This window comes from Musca domestica, unplaced genomic scaffold (genome assembly GCF_030504385.1).
Source record: "Musca domestica strain aabys unplaced genomic scaffold, Musca_domestica.polishedcontigs.V.1.1 29, whole genome shotgun sequence".
NCBI classification, from domain to species: Eukaryota; Metazoa; Arthropoda; class Insecta; order Diptera; family Muscidae; genus Musca; species Musca domestica.
In genome coordinates this window covers 2400759-2425155 of record NW_026712296.1, presented here as the reverse complement: position 1 = coordinate 2425155, position 24397 = coordinate 2400759, and the positions used below count along the sequence as shown (strand labels likewise).

Below are 24397 nucleotides of genomic sequence, written 5' to 3'. Positions count from 1 at the left end.
GGACGATAATTGTAATCTGTATATATAACCCCAACCTGTGTTGTAAGATAAAAAATATTACAAAATATACACTTCAATATTATGAGTCAAATTGAAAAAATCGCATGTGATAAAAAATATGAAAATATAAAAAATGTCACAAAATACTACAAAATCTATATTAACATCATTACTTGCATCTTTTTATGACCCGTTCGTCTATTTGTGATTTCGGGATTAAAAATATTCGCGGTTTAATGGAAAATTTTACTTTTATTAAACACAAATGTTATGGTCTATTTCACCCACTAAATATTACCAGATGACCATCAAAATTGGAAGGCTTCTGTCCAGCCCTAAACTCTAACCCCATGCTAACTTCCGCTTCGATCGGACTATAATTGCGAGCAACTGTAAAGCAACTGCAAAATCAGGATTTTTTTCAGTTTATGATCCATTTCAACCCCTAAATATTATGCGATCATCTCCAAAAGAAATAGGGTTCTATTCTGATCTTAACCCCACCTCTATTTTCAATTTCGTGTGGATCGGGCAATAATTGCGACCTGTAAAGTGATTACAAATTAACATGGACAGACGGACGGACGGATATACATAGCTAGATCGACTCAGCTCGGCGAGATAGGAATATCCATATATACTTTCCTATGGGGGAAATTAATATTTCGAGGTGTTACATAATTTTTGGCCCAATCAAACTTATAATACCCCCAACACATAGTGTTGTAGGGTATAACGAATAACGTCCCTAAAATCTCTAAATATCGGGGTATACCCATGGTACAATGAATTCAAGGTAGGGCAGAACTACCATATGATTTCAATTTTTTTATTTTTTTTTGGCTTAATATGTCAACTTCATTTGTTTATGTGTGCGTATTCTTTTCAATAAAAAAAATTTCAGAAAATATTCAAATTCGGGTGTTTTCAAAATGCTTATTGCAACGTATGCATCGACAAAGACTACAGTTTTTGTCGCGAAATAAACCATAAGAGATATATAGAACATGATTTTGAAAAGAAATGTTGACCTTTCATTCAGTTTTCGCGGTTTTAAATTATTTATTCAAAATAAATGCAACAAGTTGTTTGATTTTTTATTGTTTTTATAATAATTCTGACATTACAAACCAAACAGGTAGATCTCTATACTTGCAATTTTTTCAAAGTTGGCCTACCTTCTCTTCATTGTACCATGGGTATACCGTTGTGTGTGGGCTATACGATATCTTGAACCTGTATAGATATTTCTCTTCCAGGGATTAAAGTGCTTGGAAAGAACTTCTAGTATGGATTTTTAGACAATTTCATTGAAAAATGTTGCTAAAATCATCAAAAATATAGGGAGGAACCGTTATAATGGGGATAAACGATATCGTGGACCTATATAGACAATAATCTTCCAGGGGATGAAGTTCTCTGAAGAAAATCCTTATGTGGGTTTTCAGACAATTTAATTGAAAAATTAGGCTACAATCATCAAAATATCGAATATCGGTGGTTCCGTTGTAAGGGGCCTATACCATGGTACAATGATATCAAGGTAGGGCAGAACTACCATATGATTTTAATTTTTTTTTATTTTCTTGGCTTAATATGTCATCTTTTATGTTTATGTATGTGTTTTCTTTTCAATAACAAAAAAATTGTTCAGAAAACATTCAAATTCGGGTGTTTTCAAAATGTTTATTTCAACGTATGCATCGACAAAATCTAGAGTTTTTGTTGCGAAATAATCCTTTAGAGATATATAGTACATGATTTTGAAAAGAAGTGTTGACCTTTCATCCAATTATCGCGGTTTTCAATTATCTATTCAAAATAAATGCAACAAGTTGTTTGATTTTTTATTGTTTTGATACTAATTCTGACATTACAAGCCAAACAGGTAGACCTCTATACTTGCAATTTTTTCAAAGTTGACCTACCTTCTCTTCATTGTACCATGGCCTATACAATATTGTAGATTTATATAGACAATTCTCTTCCAAGTGGTTAAGTACTCAAAAGGAACTCCTTGTATTTATTTTCAGACAATTTCATTGGAAAATGTACCTAAAGTTATCTATATACTGAATATCGGAGGTTACGGTTGTATGGGGACTATACCTATGTAAACAAATATTTTGCAGAGGATAAAGTAGTCAGAAAGAACACCTAGTGTGAAATTTCAGACAATTCCATTGGAAAATATGCCCAAAATGATTAAAATACAGAATATCGGGCGGTACGGTTGTATGGGGGGCTACAGGATATCGTGGATAAACAATTACCTTCCAGAGGGTGAAATCCCTAGAAAGAACTCCTGTGGGGAATTTCACACAATGCCATTGTAAAATGTGCCCAAATGATCAAAATACCGAATATCGAGCGGTACGGAACTCCTTGTGTGGAATTTCATACAATTCCATTGGAATTATGGCTGAAATAATCAAAATACCGAATATCGAGGGGTACGGTTGTATGGAGGCTATGCGATATCGTGGACCTATATTAAGAATTCTCTTCCAGAGGGTGAACTACTCAGAAAGAACTTTTTGTGTGGATTTTAAGACAATTCCATTGGAAAATGTGGCTTAAATCATCAAAATACCGAATATCGGCGGGTACCGTTGTATGGGGGCTATTCGATATCGTGGACCGATATAGCCCATCTTCGAACTTGACATGTCTGCAGACAAAAGACTGATCTTTGCAAAATTTTAGCTACCTATCTTTATTCGTTTTGACTCTAGCGTGATTACAACAGACGGACGGACGGACCGGGCTAAATTGTCTTGGAATTTTACGCTGATCAAGAATATTTGTACTTTGTTAGGTCTAAAATGATTATTTCGATGAGTTACAAACGGAATAACGAACTTAATATACCCTCCATACTATATATGATGGAGGGTATAAAAAAGTAAAAATCTTCGTCAGTTGAGCGTAAATCGCATTAGAATTTATTTTATATGCACGTCTAACTTAGACCACGATCGTCTATGATTGCTATACATTCTGGAATTAACAACTCTTGTGGCACCTGTTTACAGATGTCTCTTAACTTTAAGATTTAATTTTCCATAGATAGCATAACAATAATTTCCCTTAAGAAAATATAAGAATTTGGCGTCATATCAGAATTACGTCCCTTTACCAAAGGCAAAGGCCCACATGAGAAATTAAGGGTTAAAAATGTTTCTTCATTAAAACGCCACGCCACTTCTGCTTCTTTTTCGACGTTAATATACTCATTCGTATAAGGAAAAAGCATATGTGAATTATAAACACTTAAATTCGTGCGATTCTTTTCAATTACCAATGACTTTCAAACATTATTTTTAACGTTACCAGATTGTTCACTTTTTTATTGTCAAAGTACAAGGTGTGTCAGATACAAATTTATTTTTAATCATCTCGTGATCGTGATTTGTGCCACCATAGACTATTGAATATATAGACAACAGAATGTTAGTTTTGTCTTTTTATGCAGGTGGCTCCCAGCACGCTTTGGCATAGTCAACATGCTGCTGTTTTCAGTTGACCTACTCGACTTCAAAAAACATTCCATCGTTGTTCAAGAATTTCGTTGTCGTCATGTAATGTACACCTACATTTTATTATGGAATAGTTTTTCAATGGCAAATATCCTACAAATGCAAATATCGTGGTTGATATTTTTAACATTTTAGTTTAATATATTTTTAATTATGTCGCTGAGACGATAATGCTCTCTCAGCCTATCATCAAAAAAATTCGAATCAGCAGATGTAAAATTTGTGCAAGTGAGTTCGTTAATCAAATATCCTGCGTAGTTGTGCCTCTGAAAATGTTGGAAAATAAACGTAAATGTTTTTTGCAAAATTTTTTCCTTTGATTTTTTTAATATTACATAAAATACAAAAACTTACAAATTACAAAATATTAAAAACACAGTAATTACAAGAATATAATTAACATTTATAGTTTATAGTACAGATTCTGATTCTCTCGTCTATCCTCCATGCAATGTAGAAATAAATAGAATATTATCTTTCTGTTGCAGTTCATAGTCCAATTCACCCTAAAAATTGAGAAAATTAGAAGAATTTTAATAACAATATTAGAAAAAAAAACTTACCAGTAATTCCCAATCGGTATCATTGATTAACACCAAAATTCCTGGTCGACTGCAAGTTTGAAACGTATATATAAGATACTGATTTAGTAGGTATGTATGTGCAAAGTATTAAAAACTACTTCTCGTGAAATATAATTATTATAATTATAGCCATACATAATTTTTGAAAGTGGGGATCATAGGAAGCTTGGCATCATTACATATCATATAAATGTCAAATTATAAGGACAACTACATCAAAAATCATGTGCGTCTCGAGCATTCCTTTATAATCTTTCACTAAATATGCCATGCAACGATGTCAAGCTGTTTATGTATCCTCTCCATTTGAAATCACATTCAAAATTCTTTACATTATTGAAAATCTGCCTTGAGGAATTATATATTCTCTAAATTTCCCGATAATAATCTTAGCAACTTTGAGCACTGGAACTTTTTTGTTTGAACACACATTCTCTTTCGGTATAGTAATGAGGAACGTAAATTTACTTACACGGTATCTCCTTGAATGAACAGTTCAGGTCGTTCTCGCAATATATTTTCTTTCATCCATTTCAGTAAGTTACGTATAGTCCCTGGAATAAAACAGAATTTAATAAAGTTAATCGACACCACAAACATTGTTTTTTACATTTTTCTGTTGAGGGCAAGGTGATTTCACGTTTTTTGATGTTGTCAAATAACAACTCAGCTCCAGCACTAGATGGGAAGGAAATAAGAAACATACAGAGGTTAAAGCTTCCTTCGCATTGAATAAGTTTTCCAATACCTAAATTCTAGTACAATCTTTAAATCCCCGGTCATGGTTAATATGAGTAATACAATTTTAAATTATATTAAATGTCTGTCCCGAAAGTTGTTCGTATATACGGATGATGCACACCTAGAAACCTAACCTTTTGTTTATGCAACCCAAATGAAAGACGTCCCCAACGAAACAAATAAGAAAGGCAAAAAGGAATGCCCAATGAAAAATATAGAGAAAGCAAAACACCGAGTACATGCTGTTTACGAATGAGACTTGAGGACAACGCAAACAGCTGGAAACATACATTCAATAGCCGCGGAAAGTTATATGAAATAAAAATATTATCTGCCAATATGGCTACTCCGTAACCATCACATGGCAAACAGCTGTTCATACACATGCCACCAGAAATGTAAACAAACAAAACCCCCTCTTCTCCTACAGAGAAATGAAAAAATTCATATTTTACATCGATTTATTTCTTGATCTTGCTACTATCGTCATTGGAAACATTTGTCGTTTCTAATTTAAAATCAATAGGTTTGTCATAGCCCATAATGCGCACATAATGTTCTGGGTCATCGAATAAAGCAGGGTCAACAAAAAGCGGTTTACCATTAACCAAGAAAGATGTAAACATTCCAGGAACTTCGGGAACTTTTACATCACTGGGCCTAAATTTGGTCTGGAAAAGCAAACAAACTTATTATTTATTTAATTTAGAAGAATATAAAATATCATACCTTAATTTTTTGCAAAATAATTGATATTGTTGTGGCTACATATTCATCGGTCTGTGGATTATAATGTATCTCTGTAACATATTTCTTTGTGATGAAATGTAACAGGAACGGTGTGACAAATGTAAAGAAACCAGCAAATCCACACAAGAATACAGCCATTCCTGTGCCTCCCATTTTCATACCCTGTTCCATTAATATAGGCTGGGCAGCCAGGCCGGCTAAACTGGTAGTCAGGGAGAAAAATTTGACTGCTTTCATTCTTGGTGCCAAAGAACCGTAGTAAACCCGTTGCATAGGTTCTGTATCGGTATCATCTTTCCTCGTATTTGATGCATATTGTCTTCTTTGGATTACTTGACCATTTAGTAAAGCTGGTTGAGATGGTATGTGAAATGTTACTACATTTCGAACAGCAACATTTGCCACAGATTGTGACGTACAAAAATGACCGATCTTGAAAGAAGTTGTGGTATTTCGAGCAAGCTTGGGGGCTGCAAAATTACAGCGTAATGCGGTGCGAAGTGCCAACATTGTTCCTATTAATAATTTCCCTAAGCTTTATGTTTCAGAGGCAACTGATGAAATTCCAACCGATTCTTCACACTACAAATATTTATTAAATAATCATAATAGCGGTGACAAACAATCGATGTCGATAGTATCGATACTTTATTTTAAAAGGGAATATATTGTTTCTATCGATATTATCGGACGAAACGGCTGTAGTGGGTAGAAGAATACAGGTAGATGCATGGTAGAATTACAAGGTAACCCTTTCACACCAGCTGGTATCAATTTGATATGTCAAAAAAATTGTTAACATTTGAATTCGCCATAGAGAAACGTTACCAAAATTAACACTTCAAACAGTAACAATAAATAAACTTAGAATACTCTCAGCCAAATGACTACATCGGCTATATACCTTTTGATACGGTCAAAATGTGCCTTATCGAAATAATGGTTTTGGACTTTAGATCTTTTGGATGAAATCCGTATTAGACATTTGGAGTCGGTTGGGCGATGTCCGTCCGACCGTCTATTTGTGTTTTCATTATTTAAGGCCACAATTTAAGATATAGAAGCTTCAGAAGATGAAGTTCCAGAGCTTTCACATGATTCTGCATATTTTTAAAGGCGAACGTATCATTTTTATAAAATCTAATTTGAGATAGAAACAAATAGTGTAATATTCTGCATTTTTATGATGCCAATTTGAAAATTGTTTATTTGACTAAACTTAAATTAAAGACATATGGACGTTCAGTGATTTTATATATCTTAAATTCCTCCGACTTGAATTCTTAAAGACATCAAATTCGATTCATTTGAAAAACAATAATTTTGAGAAATTAATTATTACTCTCATGAAATAGTTCTTTAAAATTCAACAATGTCGGACTAGGAAATATTCTTTAGAATCTATGATTTAACGCCGGAAGAATTTTTTTTAAATTCATGATTTGGGGCTCGGATATTTTCTTTAAATCCCCGAAACTCTTTCAAAATTTGAGAACTGCAAATATTTAAAAATCCAAGTTTTGATGTTGTGAAGAACTCTAGATTCTTTCAAATTTCACGAATTGTGTATTGAAAAAATCCGCTATCTGGGGCTGAAACTTTTGTAAATTTCTACTATCACATCGCACAAAAAGTTTATACAAATCCACCATATAGTGCGTACATTTTTGATGGGTTGATGATTTCTTGCCTTATTTTGAGTTCTCCGAATTCTTTTTGAATTTGTTCCAACTGAGATTATCATTCCACGCGGTATTCACCCCAATATTTATATACCATTTGCTTTTATCGAGTTCTCTTATATCGAGGACCGGCCTAAACTGTACGAGTCACAGCAACACAACATTTCCCTGCAAATTTTAATAGAAATTGAAAAATAAACCAAATTCTTCAACGTTTCAAAATTAAATGTTCTGATTGGTGCAGAACAATTTGCCTCAAATTTTATATGTCAAGTAAATTCGCCTAGCTTACAATTTTGACATATCAAGTTCGAACAAAAGTTGCTTTGCTTTGCTACCTGGTATTTCTACCATGGGTAGATGAATCAACGTTTGTAACATTGATATGTCAAAAATATTTAAAAATATATGGATTTTCAAATATTTTCTTATACGTTCGAATTTTTTTAAAATATTAAATTCTAGCGATGTCTTAACATTTCTATGTACCAACTGTAAGGCACTATTACAAGATGTTCCTGCAAATTTTAAAAAACAGATTTAATGTCAATTTTTTTTTACATTTTTTGTTCGTTCCATGGTGGATAGCTGATTACAATTTTTTCTAATTATGTTCGACTTCTGCCAATTTTGTGTATATATAGCTGTTGTTTTGAAAAATAAAAACAAAATATTTTCAAAATCAATGATTGTGGCAGAAACTTAAATTAATTATAGATTAAAAAATATGGAGATAAATATTCTAAATATATATCACTTAAATAATAATTGCAAACAATATATTCGATAATAATTTGTCTGCACATTTTTCACAGAAAAAACATATGTTGACTTCACTGCCGATAGAAACATTTGAGAAAACCTTGAATTAAAACATCAATTCTTTTCATACCTGATTTCCAACCAATTATTTTTTAACAAAATTCTTTAGTGAATAAAAAGCACGTCTGTATACGTAAACAAATGTCTGCTGACTGATAATTACATCATACATCATAAACTAGTCTAAACAAGTAGGATCTCAAAGTTGGATTTTGAAACCGAGAAGAATCGTAGAATGCAAAGAGATGCATCAAAGCTTGGGAACATTTATATATCAAATATTGCTAAATGTTTTTTTGTTAAAAAAAAAAAAATAAGTAGATTTTTATATGTTTTCTTATACGACGTCAATTGTAGGTAGTTATCTGTAGGTAGTTGATCTGTATTTTTGAACAATTTTTACATAAATTAATATTTTTTCATTTAAAATATTCAATTTTAAAATGGGTTTGACTGTCCATTGTCCCAGCATCTGTGTCGATGCGACTACTTGTATTCTTCTACCATTGTCCATTGAATCATAAGTTGTAACGCTCGGACTAACTGTATTATAGTACAGGAAATTTTCCAAGTTCTATTATATCTTGGCAACTCTAGCCGCATGGCATAAAATTTCCCTTAATATGACAGCTAAAAAATCCCAAAATAAAATATGCAGGTGAAATCATGGTACAATGAAGAGAAGGTAGGTCAACTTTGAAAAAATTACAAGTATAGAGGTCTACCTGTTTGGCTTGTAATGTCAGAATTACTATCAAAACAATAAAAAAATCAAACAACTTGTTTCATTTATTTTGAATAAATAATTTAAAACCGCGAAAACATGTTCTATACATCTCTTATGGTTTATTGTTTATTTCGGTACAAAAACTCTAGATTTTGTCGATGCATACGTTGAAATGTTGAAATCATATGGTTTCATAGCCCTACCTTGATATCAGGTGTGTCTGGTTACCCTAATGCTAGGAACACAATTGGAGCGAACGACGAATTTCGCCCTACGCGGCGACAAAATGAGCCGCGAAAATTCGTCGTATGGAACACAATACCGACGAAATTATAAAACAGCTGATGAAGTTGTTTACTTTTTGCTCATTTGTTGACTACAATGAATTATACAAGAACACATAATTCTTTACGTTCTCTATTATAATTTCACTTATGTCCATCTTCTCTATTATAAATTCACTGATATCCATCTTCACTCAGGCGCAAGTACACAAATAAATAAACAAATTAATTATGTTTTTTTTATACGAGTAACAGATAGTAGAGTGACCATAACAAATTTTAAAGTAAAAAGTAACTTTATTTACTAAAACACATAAAATTCGTACAAGTATGGCCACCTTGTACTGTTTTGTTCGCCGGTCGCCGGCGTATGAAATAGAAATAAAGCTAATTGAGTTCGCGGCGACCGACGAAATTTTCGCCGGTGCCGTGATTGTGTGCACTTCCATATACTCATATGTGTTTTATTTTTGACGACGAACATACGCCGCGAAAAAATTCGTCGTTCGCTCCAATTGTGTTCCTAGCATAAAATTGGTAACGATTGTTACAAATTGTTACTGGAAGTCGTCTGTTAACCCAAAAGTTCTGCAAAAGAGAGCGGTCGGAGAGAGAAATTTTGACAGTTCTTTCAGTGAGAGTTTGCAAATTCTTGCTGGAAAAATTTCTTCTTGCAATCACTTGCAACTCTTCTTTTTCACATTCATCGACATTCAATCAGATGTTTTCTATTGTTTGTTTATTTCTTTTTGTGCTTTCAATTTGAAAATATTTTTTTTGGAATGGGCAAGACTAATTGTTTTTTAGATAAACTTTACAAAATGTGAAAAACGTAAATATTAATATGTAATAAGAAAATAAAAGGCTATTTCCAAAGTTTTTAGACAAACGCCATTAGCAACAAATTGAAAGGACTCCGGGGAACACATAAAATCTATCTTTCTTTTATTGCTCATATTTTTGTTTAATTGCTAATTTCCTTTTTATTTAAAAGACTTGTAAAATTGGTGGTCCTTCCTTTCATTTTATTTTTTTTAATAGGGGACATATTGGTTTGTTTTGACAAATCAGCTGATTTTCCTTGCAAAAGAGAATAAAACTAATAAAACTACCTTACTCTCTCAGAAAGATTTTGCTGGACAATTCCTGCAGGAAAAGTAACCAGACACACCTATCATTGTACCATGAGTGAAATGAAGGATCTCTAAACAGCTGTTTATGTTTAGATGGGCCGATTTTTAAAACCCTGCAAGGAATTCCAGTTTTCGATCTGGTGAACTCTGTGAACTCCAGCTCATGTCTGGCTTTCGAACTGCTAAGCCCTGAAGGCCTTCTTTTTCGATCTGTTGGTCCCTAAAAATTTGGATCCTTATTTAGCTTGTTGTCGGTGACCTGGAATGGATTTTTCATAACAAAGATTGAAAATCTTTTAAATTGAAATAAAATAACATTTGTGTGAAATAAAAACAAACGATTCAGTTAATATTTACTGTGAACGACAATTATGAAGGAATTTGCAACGTACACTTTGATTTTTAGTGCTCCTACTCCGGTACACTACTATTTTTTAGTGTTCCGACTGCGATACGCTTAGCGCTCCGACTGCGGTACACTACGATCATCGTTGTGTACCGGTACACTACCGCTAAAATTTTTTTAGTGATACTGTACCGGTACAGTACACTATGTTTGTGTACTGTTTATTTTCGAACGCTGATTAATAGACAAGGCACGGTGGACGAAGTGGTTTTTGTTGTAACAGACAAAACCATCTTATTACTTCGTTCGTGTCATGGTAGAAAAATACAGTCAGATGCATCAACGCTTGGGAACATTGATATGTCAAAAATTTTGAAATGCTTTTTCAAAAATAAGTAGATTTTGATATGTTTTCTTATACGATACCAATCGGAGATTTTTATGATATTCGTTTTTCAACAATTTTTACGAATTTGAATAATTTTTCATTCAAAATTTTCAATTTCAAATTTAGTTTGACAGTTCATTGTCCCAGCAGCTGTGTCGATGAGACTACCTGTATTCTTCTACCATGGTTCGTGTAAAACGAAGCATAACAAGTGGAGAAAGATGAAAGTGTTTATAAGTGCGGTTGTAAGATTTAGAAGACTTTCCAAAAGAATTTTTGTTTAATTTAGATTGGTAATTATTTGTTTGTAACGTTAACAATGGGTTAACGCATAATTAATTTGTAAATGATTAACCTCGTTTAGACCTGTCAACATAAATGTAAACAGATTTCAACGAGTGGCGAATGGCGCCAAAGCCTCCACCTTCCTTCATGTTTTGATCGTTGATTTTACTCTCGTTCCTTCTATCGCTCGATACGAAGTCGCGCTCCCCCGCTATTGTGCAAATCAGGTAATCTGTCTTACCAATTATTATTATTTATTATTATTATTAATAAATACGGCCTATGTCATTATTCTTTAAAACTAAAACCCCCCTATTGTGTTTTTATTCTATTTTATTTGGTTGAGCTTTGCATATTTCCCCGCATTGGCGCAAACATTGGTCCTTCGAGCCGGATCTTCGGGTCCATCTGCGGCTCCGGTTGCCACTCCTCAGTCGTTGGTGGAGTCGGCCAAATTTAATAGGTCCGAATCCCCTCGGGATTCATCTGCGGCCTCCCATAAATGTCGCCTTTGTGACCGCATGCACCCGCTGGATAGATGTAGTGACTTCCGGGTTATGAATGTTGACATGCGACGTCGCATTGTCCTAAAATACAATGACTGCATACGGTGTTTATCTAAATCCCACCAAGCTAGGGACTGCCGAAGCAAAAGAAAATGTGCCGTATGCAATGAAGAACACCACACCCTCCTTCATGAAGATACGAAGACCGTGGTTAAACCCACTAATAATCGTCAGCGTCGTCCGCGGACCGAGTATAGGTATCGGTCACGTAACAGCCCGTATAGTCGTCCGTCTGATAACGCTCCCCCCTCGCAGATAGGATTGGTCGGCTTGTTGTCCCTCCAAACAGGTATCTGCCTATCCCCGACTTTGATAGTCAAAATTATGTCGTCCGATCGACCCACTATTGTGAGGGCGGTTTTGGACCCGTGTAGTAGGCAGAGTCAGATATGTTCCTCTTTGGTGCATAATCTTCGACTCCCTACTTCTAGAATCGAAGGTAGCCAAATATGTCGGCTGACCGTTAGTTCGATCTATGACCGGAGTCAGTCCATTTCAATTGTGGCTGTGGTAACCAATTTGGACCATGCGCTTACGCCTACAGCGGTAATCCCCGAGCGCATTCGTGACTCATTTTTAGGTCTTCCTTTGGCAGATCCCGATTTTAATAGGCCTGGTCGGGTGGCCTTGGTACTCGGGCCGGAAGTTTATGCCAGGGTCGTAACTCATCGGGTGCAAGCGACGCCAGGGTTGCCGATAGCCCACTACACCATATTTGGGTGGGTATTGTCGGGCATATGTAACACATAGTGTTACACAATGTTTTTTGAAAAAAATGATATGAATTAAGAAATAAAAAAAAAAAAAAAAAAAAAATGAATTAAATTGAAATTGAATGAAAAAAAAAAAGTTGAAAAAAATTTATTTATTATTGTATTTTAGTTACAACATCTCAATATGTTGCAAGGTGGGCGGCATGTTTAATTTAGATTGGTAATTATTTGTTTGTAACGTTAACAATGGGTTAACGCATAATTAATTTGTAAATGATTAACCTCGTTTAGACCTGTCAACATAAATGTAAACAGATTTCAACGAGTGGCGAATGGCGCCAAAGCCTCCACCTTCCTTCATGTTTTGATCGTTGATTTTACTCTCGTTCCTTCTATCGCTCGATACGAAGTCGCGCTCCCCCGCTATTGTGCAAATCAGGTAATCTGTCTTACCAATTATTATTATTTATTATTATTATTAATAAATACGGCCTATGTCATTATTCTTTAAAACTAAAACCCCCCTATTGTGTTTTTATTCTATTTTGTTTGGTTGAGCTTTGCATATTTCCCCGCATTGGCGCAAACAATTTTAGTTTTATTTAATTCTTTGGTTCCTCTTCTATTGAGCTTACGATCTCGTCACTTGGGTAAACAAAGTTTTTTGTCATAGAAGTTATTTTTAAAATAACTTCTAAAGAGAATATCCTAGACAAAAAACAAGGGAACAGATTAGGATTGGTGGCTCTTTCCGAAACCTAGGTATTCCCTGTTTTACCCCCTGGTAAACATAACCATCGTTCTCCACTAATAAACAAAAAAAAGGTTTGTTGACTGATAATTATATAATTGAAAACTAATCTTAACAAGTAGGATTTAAAAGCTGGATTTAGTAGGTTTAAAATTGCGAGTTCCATGAAGTTGACCCATGGTAGAAGAATACAGGTAGTTGATCGACACAGCTGCTGGGACAATGAACTTCAATGTATTTTGAAATTGAAAATGTTGAATGAAAAATTATTTAAAATTGTTGAAAAGTGCATCTCATAACAACCTCCGATTGGCGTTGTATAGGAAAACATATACAAATCTAGGGATTTTTGACAAAACACCTTTAAAATGTTTACATATCAATGTTTCCAAGCTTTGATGCATCCATGGTGCAATAAGGAGTTAGAACAGCTTCGTAAAACTACATAGATACAGCCCTGAGGCTATGCCCGCTTCCTGTCAAATTTGCAAGTTCTTGTCATTTATACAATATTTTCTTCAGCGGGAAAAATTAATGAAACGCCTGGATTTTCTTTCAAAAATATCATCTGGACAGTTATATCTTTCAATTCCATTATAAAACTGGTGAATAGCTTTAATGCGCGTCTCGCAATTTACTCGTCTTCCAATTATTGATTTTGAAAATATTTTGTTTTTATTTTTCAAAACAATAAATACATACACAAAATTGGCAGAAGTCGGGCAAACTTAGAAAAAATTTTTAATCAGCTGGTAGCTCTACATTACCCTTTTATTGTACCATGGATGCATCTACCTTCATTCTTCTACCATTAGTTGACTATTGGATCATAAGTTGTAACGCTCCAAAAACCTGTATTATATTAAAATACAGGAAATTTTCTAAATTCTATTACACCTTGGCAACTCTAGCCGCATGGCATAAAATTTCCCTTAATATGACAGCTAAAAATCCCAAAATAAAATATGCAGGTGAAATGATATTTATTTTTACAACAGGCTACCTAGCTTATTTTGGAATTTTTCATAACAAAGATTGAAAATGTTTTAAATTGAAATAAAATAACATTTGTGTGAAATAAAAACAAACGATTCAGTTAATATTTACTGTGAACGACAATTTTGAAGGAATTTGCAACGTACACTTTGATTTTTAGTGCTCCTACTCCGGTACACTACTATTTTTTAGTGTTCCGACTGCGATACACTTAGCGCTCCGACTGCGGTACACTACGATCATCGTTGTGTACCGGACACTACCGCTAATTTTTTTTTGTGATACTGTACCGGTACAGTACACTATGTTTGTGTACTGTTTATTTTCGAACGCTGATTAATAGACAAGGCACGGTGGACGAAGTGGTTTTTGTTGTAACAGACAAAACCAACTTACTACTTCGTTCGTGTCATGGTAGAAAAAGACAGTCAGATGCATCAACGCTTGGGATACGCTATGATATGTCAAAATTTTTGAAATGCTTTTTCAAAAATGAGTAGATTTTGACATGTTTTCTTATACGATACCAATCGGAGATTTTTATGATATTCGTTTTTCAACCATTTTTAGGAATTTGAATAATTTTTCATTCAAAATTTTCAATTTCAAATTTAGTTTGACAGTTCATTGTCCCAGCAGCTGTGTCGATGCGACTACCTGTATTCTTCTACCATGGTTCGTGTAAAACGAAGCATAACAAGTGGAGAAAGATGAAAGTGTTTATAAGTGCGGTTGTAAGATTTAGAAGACTTTCCAAAAGAATTTTAGTTTTATTTAATTCTTTGGTTCCTTTTCTATTGAGCTTACGATCTCGTCACTTGGGTAAACAAAGTTTTTTGAATAATAAGTTATAAGTTATTTTTAAAATAACTTCTAAAGAGAATATCCTAGACAAAAAACAAGGGAACAGATTAGGATTGGTGGCTCTTTCCGAAACCTAGGTATTCCCTGTTTTACCCCCTGGTAAACATAACCATCGTTCTCCACTAATAAACAAAAAAGGTTTGTGACTGATAATTATATAATTGAAAACTAATCTTAACAAGTAGGATTTAAAAGCTGGATTTAGTAGGTTTAAAATTGCGAGTTTCATGAAGTTGACCCATGGTAGAAGAATACAGGTAGTTGATCGACACAGCTGCTGGGACAATGAACTTCAATGTATTTTGAAATTGAAAATGTTGAATGAAAAATTATTTAAAATTGTTGAAAAGTGCATCTCATAACAACCTCCGATCGGCGTTGTATAGGAAAACATATACAAATCTACGGATTTTTGACAAAACACCTTTAAAATTTTTACACATTAATGTTTCCAAGCTTTGATGCATCCATGGTGCAATAAGGAGTTAGAACAGCTTCGTAAAACTACATAGATACAGCCCTGAGGCTATGCCCGTTTCCTGTCAAATTTGCAAGTTCTTGTCATTTATACAATATTTTCCTCAGCGGGAAAAAATTAATGAAACGCCTGGATTTTCTTTCAAAAATATCATCTGGACAGTTATATCTTTCAATTCCATTATAAAACTGGTGAATAGCTTTAATGCGCGTCTCGCAATTTACTCGTCTTCCAATTATTGATTTTGAAAATATTTTGTTTTTATTTTTCAAAACAATAAATACATACACAAAATTGGCAGAAGTCGGGCAAACTTAGAAAAAATTTTTAATCAGCTGGTAGCTCTACATTACCCTTTTATTGTACCATGGATGCATCTACCTTCATTCTTCTACCATTAGTTGACTATTGGATCATAAGTTGTAACGCTCCAAAAACCTGTATTATATTATAATACAGGAAATTTTCTAAATTCTATTACACCTTGGCAACTCCAGCCGCATGGCATAAAATTTCCCTTAATATGACAGCTAAAAATCCCAAAATAAAATATGCAGGTGAAATGATATTTATTTTTACAACAGGCTACCTAGCTTATTTTGGAATTTTTCATAACAAAGATTGAAAATGTTTTAAATTGAAATAAAATAACATTTGTGTGAAATAAAAACAAACGATTCAGTTAATATTTACTGTGAACGACAATTTTGAAGGAATTTGCAACGAACTAACACGAATTTGATGAAAACATTGTCTCATATAGTTTGCTTGAACTTTGACACAAAACGATCATCTTGCCCCCACCAGTGAACTAAACTTTCACTTTCGAACATAAGTAAGTTATTTTGGCCAAGTTAATCTGTCGAAATACCGCTGCGAGCAACAAGCACTCCAAAAAGAGGTGCTTGAAACAACGTAAGATGGCAACGAAACGTCGGCCAATACGACCCCAACCTAATATGAATTTCCGGCCGGGTGGTCCGGAAGTTCTGAGATCCGAAGCAAAAGGAACACGACCCACAGCAGCACCAACTAGTATACGCGAGATCTTTGTTATGATGATTATGCATGTTTGCAAGAAGACCATATTCTTCGATACGAATTTAAAGGTTGCCCTCTATCTGGGCAGTCTGTTTTTAGTTTCATTGATAGGAGACTTTATACCATTTCCCAAAACATATTTTGCCCGTTCGGATAATTTGTTTAATGTATACTTTGTAAAAGTCGGCTGGGGTTGGACTCTATTGTTTACTGTGCCATTTTTGTTTATGACATCGTATACTCTATGCTGCGGTGATATGAAGAAATTATTGCGTCATCACGCTCCACGCATCGTCATAGCCACATTCTTTTGGTTCTTCTGGACAAAGTTGTTTAATATTATCGAAACATCGTATGGAAGGTGTACTGTGCGAAGTAAGTATAAACGATAAAAATTTTAAATTATTTACTTCTAGTTTAATTAGTATCTGTTGCCAGTTTAGATAAAAATATTCTTCGTATTTGATCTTTCAAAAACCCTAAATATGGTTCTAATCAATTGTTGCTTATATATTGCAATATGTATTATCTCTGTGTTATGCCTATTTGTTTTTGTATCTATTCTCTTTTTCATATACCTTGAACCTCTATATTGGTATAGAAAAATTAAACGAATTCGGTTTATTCAAATGGGCTATGGTTAAAAAAACAATTAAAGAGTGTCTCTGATTTGATTGGTTGTTTTTTAAACTTTTTGTTATTCCAAAATTGGGTTACGCGTTAATTTTTTAATAATGTCTATTTCTGTATACGGAAATTTGTTCATTTATATTTTGTTCCGAATAATATATTTATACCAGACTTCATAAAACACTGATTGTATGTTTTTATGGCGCTCTTTTCTGTCGTATAATTGTTTATATATTTTGTGTCAAATAGGACGAAATAAAAATGCAGGATGATGAACTCTTAGGTTTAGGTCAGCAAATTTTAGGTTCAAGAATATTCAGTTGCCTAGTTGGGCAACCGTTCGTTTTGAGGGAACATAAATGACCAAAGACCATATCTATAAGTGAAATAGAAAAAAGACGGATGTGATAAATATAGACGTGTCCATTCAATAGGGAACAGTATGTAAGCCTTTGATAAAATCCCTTAAATAATTATTCAGAAAAACAAGGCTTTCACATAAGCTCTGCTTCCGTTTTTTGTTTGGTTATTACCGAAACACTTATAGAGGGTGAGATGAAAAAACTGCAACCAACTTCAGCACTTAAATGTGAATAAATCTTTTGTGTCTCGTACCATCGCTCGTTACCGTAATACTGGTTGCGTAGCCCGGCGTCAAGGAACTGGACGGAAGAAAACAGCAATGTTTTTCATTAGAAGATAGTAGATTCCATTTTATTTCTAATTAAACTCTTTTAATTCATAAATCATTTCGTTTTAGGTTTCCAAACTAAATCCAGCTGCCTCAAAGCGGGGCATTTATGGAGTGGTTTCGATATATCTGGCCACGCATTCATATTAATACACTCCAGCCTGGTGCTGATTGAAGAAGCTAGACCAATTGTAAAGTGGGAATCAATTAAGGAACATCTACGTAACGAGATACACGATCGCTCAATATCCGAACAATCCAGTACAAATCCGTTGCGTAATCTAAGTGAAGAACAAATGAAAAATTTGAAATTTCTTTATGAACGATTGACACCTGTAATTCGTTTGCTTTTCATTGGCATGTCAGCGTTGCAATTGCTTTGGGATGTTATGTTGGTGGGCACCATGCTGTATTATCATCGCATGATCGAGAAGTTCATTAGCGGCATTATTGCCATATTTACATGGTATTTTACATATCGTTTTTGGTATCGTTCGTCTGCTGTATTACCCGATCCAGCTGGAAGTGGCGATTTCTTTTATCAACGTGAAAATAAAGACGCATTTGTTTTTAAGCGCACAAACAGTGTGACTAAGGCAACAACCAGCAGCGGCGTACGAAGTGGAAATGGTAGTAACACGACTAGTCCCAATCAAATTCCCAAATTCATGGGAATGCCTCTGTACACAAGTCCGAAGACAGGAACTTACAATACTCAAATTTCGAATTCAAACAATGATACAATGTAATTGTATGTTAAAATGGTGCTAGATGATTTTTTGATACCAAACTTATTTATAAAAAATGTAATAAAGTTAAAAGTTTATCTATTTTTTATCTCTCATATGATAAACATTGGATACATCTTAATCATGACATACATTTGTGACTGCTGTGGGATGTGCCTTATCTGGGTGGCAAAAACAAATTTAGTGCAATACTTGAATGTGTAGTTATCATTGTAATTGTTATTGTATTTTTAATTTTAGTTTATTTTATATTATTTTCCATACATTTTCATTTTCTACCCTTGTTTTAATTGTCTAGCTTTCGTTAAAGTTCTTGTGTAGGATGGTTTATTTATGGTTTTAATTAAATCACGTTTAAATGTGTTTCAATTTTATTAATAATCATTTGTGTTTTATTTCGTATGGATGTGCACGTTTGTATGTCTTGCTTTGTTATTTGTGAGCAAATGCCGCAAACACTGCCATACCTAGGACACCGGCTCCAGCGCCAATAATATAATTAGATGGAGTCATTTGCCAAATGTCCTTGAGTATTTCGAAATTGCTGGGCATTAATTTGTCGTACGAAGGTCGCTTCTTGAAACGCAAAAAGTAACTTTCAATACGTGGCAGTTTACCATAGGACCAGTAGTAGTTTTCAAAACCCAGCTGGTATAAACGCAGCAATAGCAGACCGAAACAAACATCAATCATGCTGAAATCATTGGATACCAACCATTCTCTGTGACTGTTGGCATTCATGTCATCCTCAATGAAGCGTAAAACATTTTGAATGGCATCCAATATCTTTTGATATTCTAAACGTGAATAAACTAGACGTTTTCTACGTTCTTGCAGGTCCAGTTTACGCAACAGGGCCATCTTGTGGTCCTCAACTCGGTCTATGGATTCTTTCAGCAACTCATGTACCCTTTCATTATTCTCTATAAAAAGAAGGAATATATTAGAAAGACGAATCAAAAAAAAAAAAAAAAGATCCGTGGGTATTTACTTAAACATGTCTTGCGAATCGGTCCAATAAATGGTGGTTTTGGTACCAATTTCAAATCATCATGTATAAATGATCCCAAACTTAGGGCTCCCACAGGTAAGCGACTCAATATTTGATCGTACACTTGCATTTTTTCATCTTCTAATTTATTGCCTCGTTTGGGTTTTAGGGTTTTATAATCACCTGCAAAGTATTAATCTTTATACGTTATAAGAACTTGTTTGTCCATTCGCACTGTATAATATTACCTCCATGGAACTTATTTTCAACATAGTTTATGATATGTACCGAATCTGGCACCACAATGGAACCATCCTGTAAAACAGGTACATCAGCTTTTGGATTAAGATTGAGGAACCATTCGGAATATTGTTCTCCATTCAAAAGATCCACTACATAAGGTGTAAAATCAATATTTTTCTCATAAAGCAGCAAGAGCACCTAGAAAAGTTATGAAAAAATATTTTTTTAATTTTTTTAGACGTGCATGAGAAAGTTTAAGTAATATTTGTGATAAAAATTAAGAAATGGTAAATAACAAAACATGGTAAATAACACCGATGTGACATTTTTTGTTCAAAATCAATAATTTATTCCAACAAAATAAACTCGTAACTTTTTTTACGAGTATTCGATTACGTAGTTTACGATAGGATTTTAAATTTAACCAAAAAAAAAAAACTCCGGATACCAATCCGTTGGATTATTGTGTCTGGAGTATTTTGGTAAGCAAGGTTTGCACTAAAAAATACCAAAGCGTCGATCTCTCAAGCAAGCGCTTCGCCGGGAATGGGCCAAAATACCGCAGAGCAACATTCGGGCAGCGTGTGACGGTTTCATTGGACGTTTGAAGGCCATAATTCGTGCTAAAGGTGACCAATTCGAACAAATCTAAACTTATTCTAAAATTTGATGCTATTTCCGAAATTTTTAGCTTTCTTTCAAAAAATTTAAAAAAAATGTAGAAATTTTGGCGTTTGACTTTGTTGCGGTTTTTTTATCTCATCCTGTATACAAAGGGACCCTAATATTTTGAGTCATATTTCGCAACATATAGTATAAAGTTTTGAAAATTTATAAGGATTATTGGATTACTTCAAGAATTATTGTTTTAAGAAATGGACCATGTCAGTCCACTTATTGGTTTAGTCCCTTTATTAGAATAAACCCCGATATCAAGCATTTTTTCAGCCCTAATATAAAATATGACTTGATTTTACTTATTTGAAGGAGTTTTGGCAATATCTGAAAATGTGTATTTTGGTGTTAGTTAATTATTATTATTTATTTATTTATTTTTTTTTGAGTTTTGCCTTGTAAGACGAAGATCATATTTAAATGATTTATTTGTTTATTTTTCTTTCGAGATGTTTTGTCAGTTTATTTTTAATCTGACGTTTCATGCTTGGTTTTATTCCAATTTGTTGTTATAGACCCGGTCCAATAAAAAAGTAACTCAGAGCTACCAGCTGTGTTTGTATTCGTTTTGAATAAGAGTCTGGCTTAATCCCATTTTTGTTTTTTTTTTATAAAAATAACGTTTGTTTATTTTTTTCTACACTAATAAATAAACAGTGTTTTTATGAAAACAACAATAATATGATTAAGCCAACACTGTTCTAATAAATATAAAATATATTCAAAATCAATAATTGAAATAAGAATTGAAAAATAATACTCAAATAAGAAATTAAATAAAAATGTCAGATTTTTCTCACCCAAATATATTTTACGTATAATCAATGGCATTGGCAATCTAAATAAGACGTTCTGTAAAAGCGCTTTCAAGATTGGGCTTTTCTTTCGTTTCTTACAAACTCGACTGAAGTAAGTAGTTGGATTTAAGGCGTCTCTTTGGTAATCTATATTAGTTAAATTTTCCAGCAACATTTAAAGTTTATGGTAAGCATACCCATCTCTGCATTTTCTGTAATTTACCTTGTTCAATTCCAGTGCATAGAGAACTGCTCACATTTCTGGTTTGTACATTTGTATACAATGAATATATAAATATAAATTTTGACAATATTATGTTTTCAAATTAATAATTTTGAAAAAATTGTTAAAATAATTGTTGTAAAAAACCAGTTAAAAAGTATCTGTCGGATTTGCCGACAGATGTATACCCTCAGCCAATGTACGATTATTGAAATATATTTTGGCTTCTGTTATGGTTATTCAAATTAATGAATTAAAGTATTGAAAATTGTGACCCTTTGTGGGAGAGGTACGAAAAGCGGTGCGCAGGTATATATCATCTTCACAACAAATTTGGTGTTGGACAAAATGTTTTTTAGGAGTTTTTCAAAACTTGAACCCTACGTGGGGGAGGTACCAGAAGAAATGGTCCGATCCCTACCATCTTTATATCAGATCTTGTGTTGATGGAACTTTGGAGATGTGCCAAGAATGGAATTGGATGTTAATTTCGCATTTTCTGAGCTTCATGGATATTCAAAATTTTGTTCTTTGTGGAGAAGGAGTGGACCGATATATCCCATCTTCACAGCACATCTTGTGTCAGTAGAAATAATGAGATGTGTGAAATATAAAGAGAATCGGATGCCTATTTCGGATTATATAATTGTCTTGGTAATTCAAAACTTTGACCCTTTGTGGGGGAGGTACCAAAAGGAATGGTCCGATCTCTACCATATTTATAACAGATTTTGTGTTGATAGAAATATTGAAATGTACCAAGTATTCAGGTTGTTGACCTTTGTGGTTGCGGTACCAGAAGGAGTGGACCGATGTATTCAATCTTCACACCAGACCTTGGGTTAATAAAAATATTGTAATATGAGTAATTCAAGACAATTGGATTCTTACATCACTGTTTATAACAGTTATATAGGGGGAGGTACTTGATGGAGTGGACCTATTTTGTCCATTTTTGCACCTGACCTAGCACTGATTCAAATATTAGGAGTTGCACATTTGGAGCAAAATCGGTTTATCATTTCTCTTTTTGTACAGTAAATTATTTTGTTTAACCATTTCGACATTTTGTGGGGGAGGTACCAAAAGGAGTGGGCCGATATTGCCCATCTCCGAACACAATCTAAATTTTATAATAATATTACGATGTACCAAGTTTGGACCAAATCGGATCGCACCAGCCAGACATCACTCCAAATGTTCTGAATCGGATTTGGTCCAAATAGACCTAGGGTCTTAAACCGTTATATCGATAAGGCACGTTTTGGCCGTATCAAATGATGGCTGATATGGCTGAAGGTATAAAATGTGATTTCACTTATTGGCGCCCAACATGTAATTTTGTTTTTATGTTTGATGTTTGTTAACTTTTGCAGTTGATACTCTTGAGAGAGCAAAATTCGTATTTACTCTTAGTAATTTCTTATTGAGCAAATGTAGCTGGAAATGTTAACGATCAAAACTAATAACGATCCTGGCGTGGGGTATGACCCGCCCAAGACAAATAATTTAAGCTGACGTATTTTGCATTCCGCGAAAATTATTGGACAGTTTAAAAATATTTAGTACCTACATTATATAACAAAGTTCATGAATTATATTTCAATTTTCTTGTTTTAACCAGACAAGATATCCAAAATATTTACATTCGCAGGTTTAACGTTTTGTTTTAACGATTTTTGGCGAATAACATTATTTATACGGTTTCAGTTTTGACTAAGTATATGTTGCCGAAAACTATGTAGGCGGCGCACCCCAATATACAGGCACTTAAATCACATACATACACATAAGTTTGATCTCGCCGAAAACAAACGTTTCGGCTACCACCATTCAGATCACATGATAAGAAGCAAAAAACTTTAGTCTATTTAATTACACATAACGGTTTGTGCGCAAAATACAAACGAATTTGATGCGTTTAAGCTGCAGTGTTTGCTATTTGAACATACTTTTTGGGAATGGAAGTTGTAGGGATGGACATAGACGACCAGTTCGTCTTCCTTGAATACGGGCGCTTTAAACTCCTTTAGAGATTTAATTTTGTTGACATTATGATTGTGGTCATTATGATTTTCACTCATTTTCGTTAGTTCTTACCACCTTCCGACCGAGGTAGTAATTTAATTTTTTTTGTAAGAGTAATTAACTGCTACGTTGTTTTTGTTTTCTTTTCCCGAACGTAACACAGTACGCTGTCTAGCCGAATTTTCGTTTCGTACTAATTGGTAGCCGTAAATTTTCTCAATTATTTAGTTTGTCGTTCAAGATAAATGGTATTAAAAGAATTTATTTATTATTTTTATTAAATAAATATGTAGGTATGTGTGTCTATACACAGTCGATGTGTATGCAGTTTATTAACAAATTTCTTCCATCACATGCTATGCGTAGATATTTTAAGGCCCAACTAGCATTTGGCTACTACCGACACGAACGGAAAACAACGGTAGACCCTACGTCGGGATGATGATAGATAGATAGTATGTAGCTAGCTACGTCCAAATAGATATTAATACAATGCTAACCGTGCTAACACTTTGACGATCTCAAGTTTACTGGCACTGCGACTTGCAATAAACATTGGGAGAAAACACGATAATGAAAATTAAAAGGTAGTTTTCGGAAAACTTATCTTCGTATCATCTGCCTTTAATTTAGAAAAAAAATAACACAAAAAAGTATTGAGATGATGACTACAATGCTCA

At 33.8% G+C, this 24397-nt stretch overlaps 4 protein-coding genes and 1 long non-coding RNA gene across 5 annotated transcripts; 2 read left to right on the top strand and 3 right to left on the bottom strand.

The window, feature by feature from the left end:
- Positions 1-3847: 3847 nt before the first annotated feature.
- Positions 3848-5030, bottom strand: LOC101891173 (ubiquitin-related modifier 1 homolog). Its single transcript, XM_005180807.4, has 5 exons — positions 4872-5030; positions 4734-4801; positions 4596-4677; positions 4103-4151; positions 3848-4045 (listed from the first exon to the last, which is right to left on the bottom strand). The coding sequence occupies exons 1-5, from the start codon at positions 4904-4906 to the stop codon at positions 3977-3979; spliced, it is 303 nt and encodes a 100-aa protein (XP_005180864.1). The 5' UTR covers positions 4907-5030; the 3' UTR covers positions 3848-3976.
- Positions 5031-5307: 277 nt separating this feature from the next.
- On the bottom strand, positions 5308-6227 carry LOC101893194 (transmembrane protein 70 homolog, mitochondrial). Its single transcript, XM_005180819.4, has 2 exons — positions 5594-6227; positions 5308-5535 (listed from the first exon to the last, which is right to left on the bottom strand). Exons 1-2 carry the CDS (start codon positions 6122-6124, stop codon positions 5326-5328), a joined length of 741 nt encoding a protein of 246 aa, XP_005180876.1. The 5' UTR covers positions 6125-6227; the 3' UTR covers positions 5308-5325.
- Positions 6228-16189: 9962 nt separating this feature from the next.
- Positions 16190-19141, top strand: LOC101891636 (acyl-coenzyme A diphosphatase FITM2). The gene is made up of 2 exons (XM_005180810.4): positions 16190-17065; positions 18081-19141. The coding sequence occupies exons 1-2, from the start codon at positions 16570-16572 to the stop codon at positions 18758-18760; spliced, it is 1176 nt and encodes a 391-aa protein (XP_005180867.1). The 5' UTR covers positions 16190-16569; the 3' UTR covers positions 18761-19141.
- Positions 19125-24269, bottom strand: LOC101891343 (ganglioside-induced differentiation-associated protein 1). Its single transcript, XM_005180808.4, has 4 exons — positions 23642-24269; positions 20000-20192; positions 19752-19934; positions 19125-19683 (listed from the first exon to the last, which is right to left on the bottom strand). Exons 1-4 carry the CDS (start codon positions 23771-23773, stop codon positions 19193-19195), a joined length of 999 nt encoding a protein of 332 aa, XP_005180865.1. The 5' UTR covers positions 23774-24269; the 3' UTR covers positions 19125-19192.
- On the top strand, positions 21447-23631 carry LOC109612089 (uncharacterized). Its single transcript, XR_002194318.2, has 3 exons — positions 21447-21578; positions 21636-21653; positions 21705-23631. It is a non-coding gene; the product is annotated as an uncharacterized LOC109612089 (long non-coding RNA).
- Positions 24270-24397: the final 128 nt, after the last annotated feature.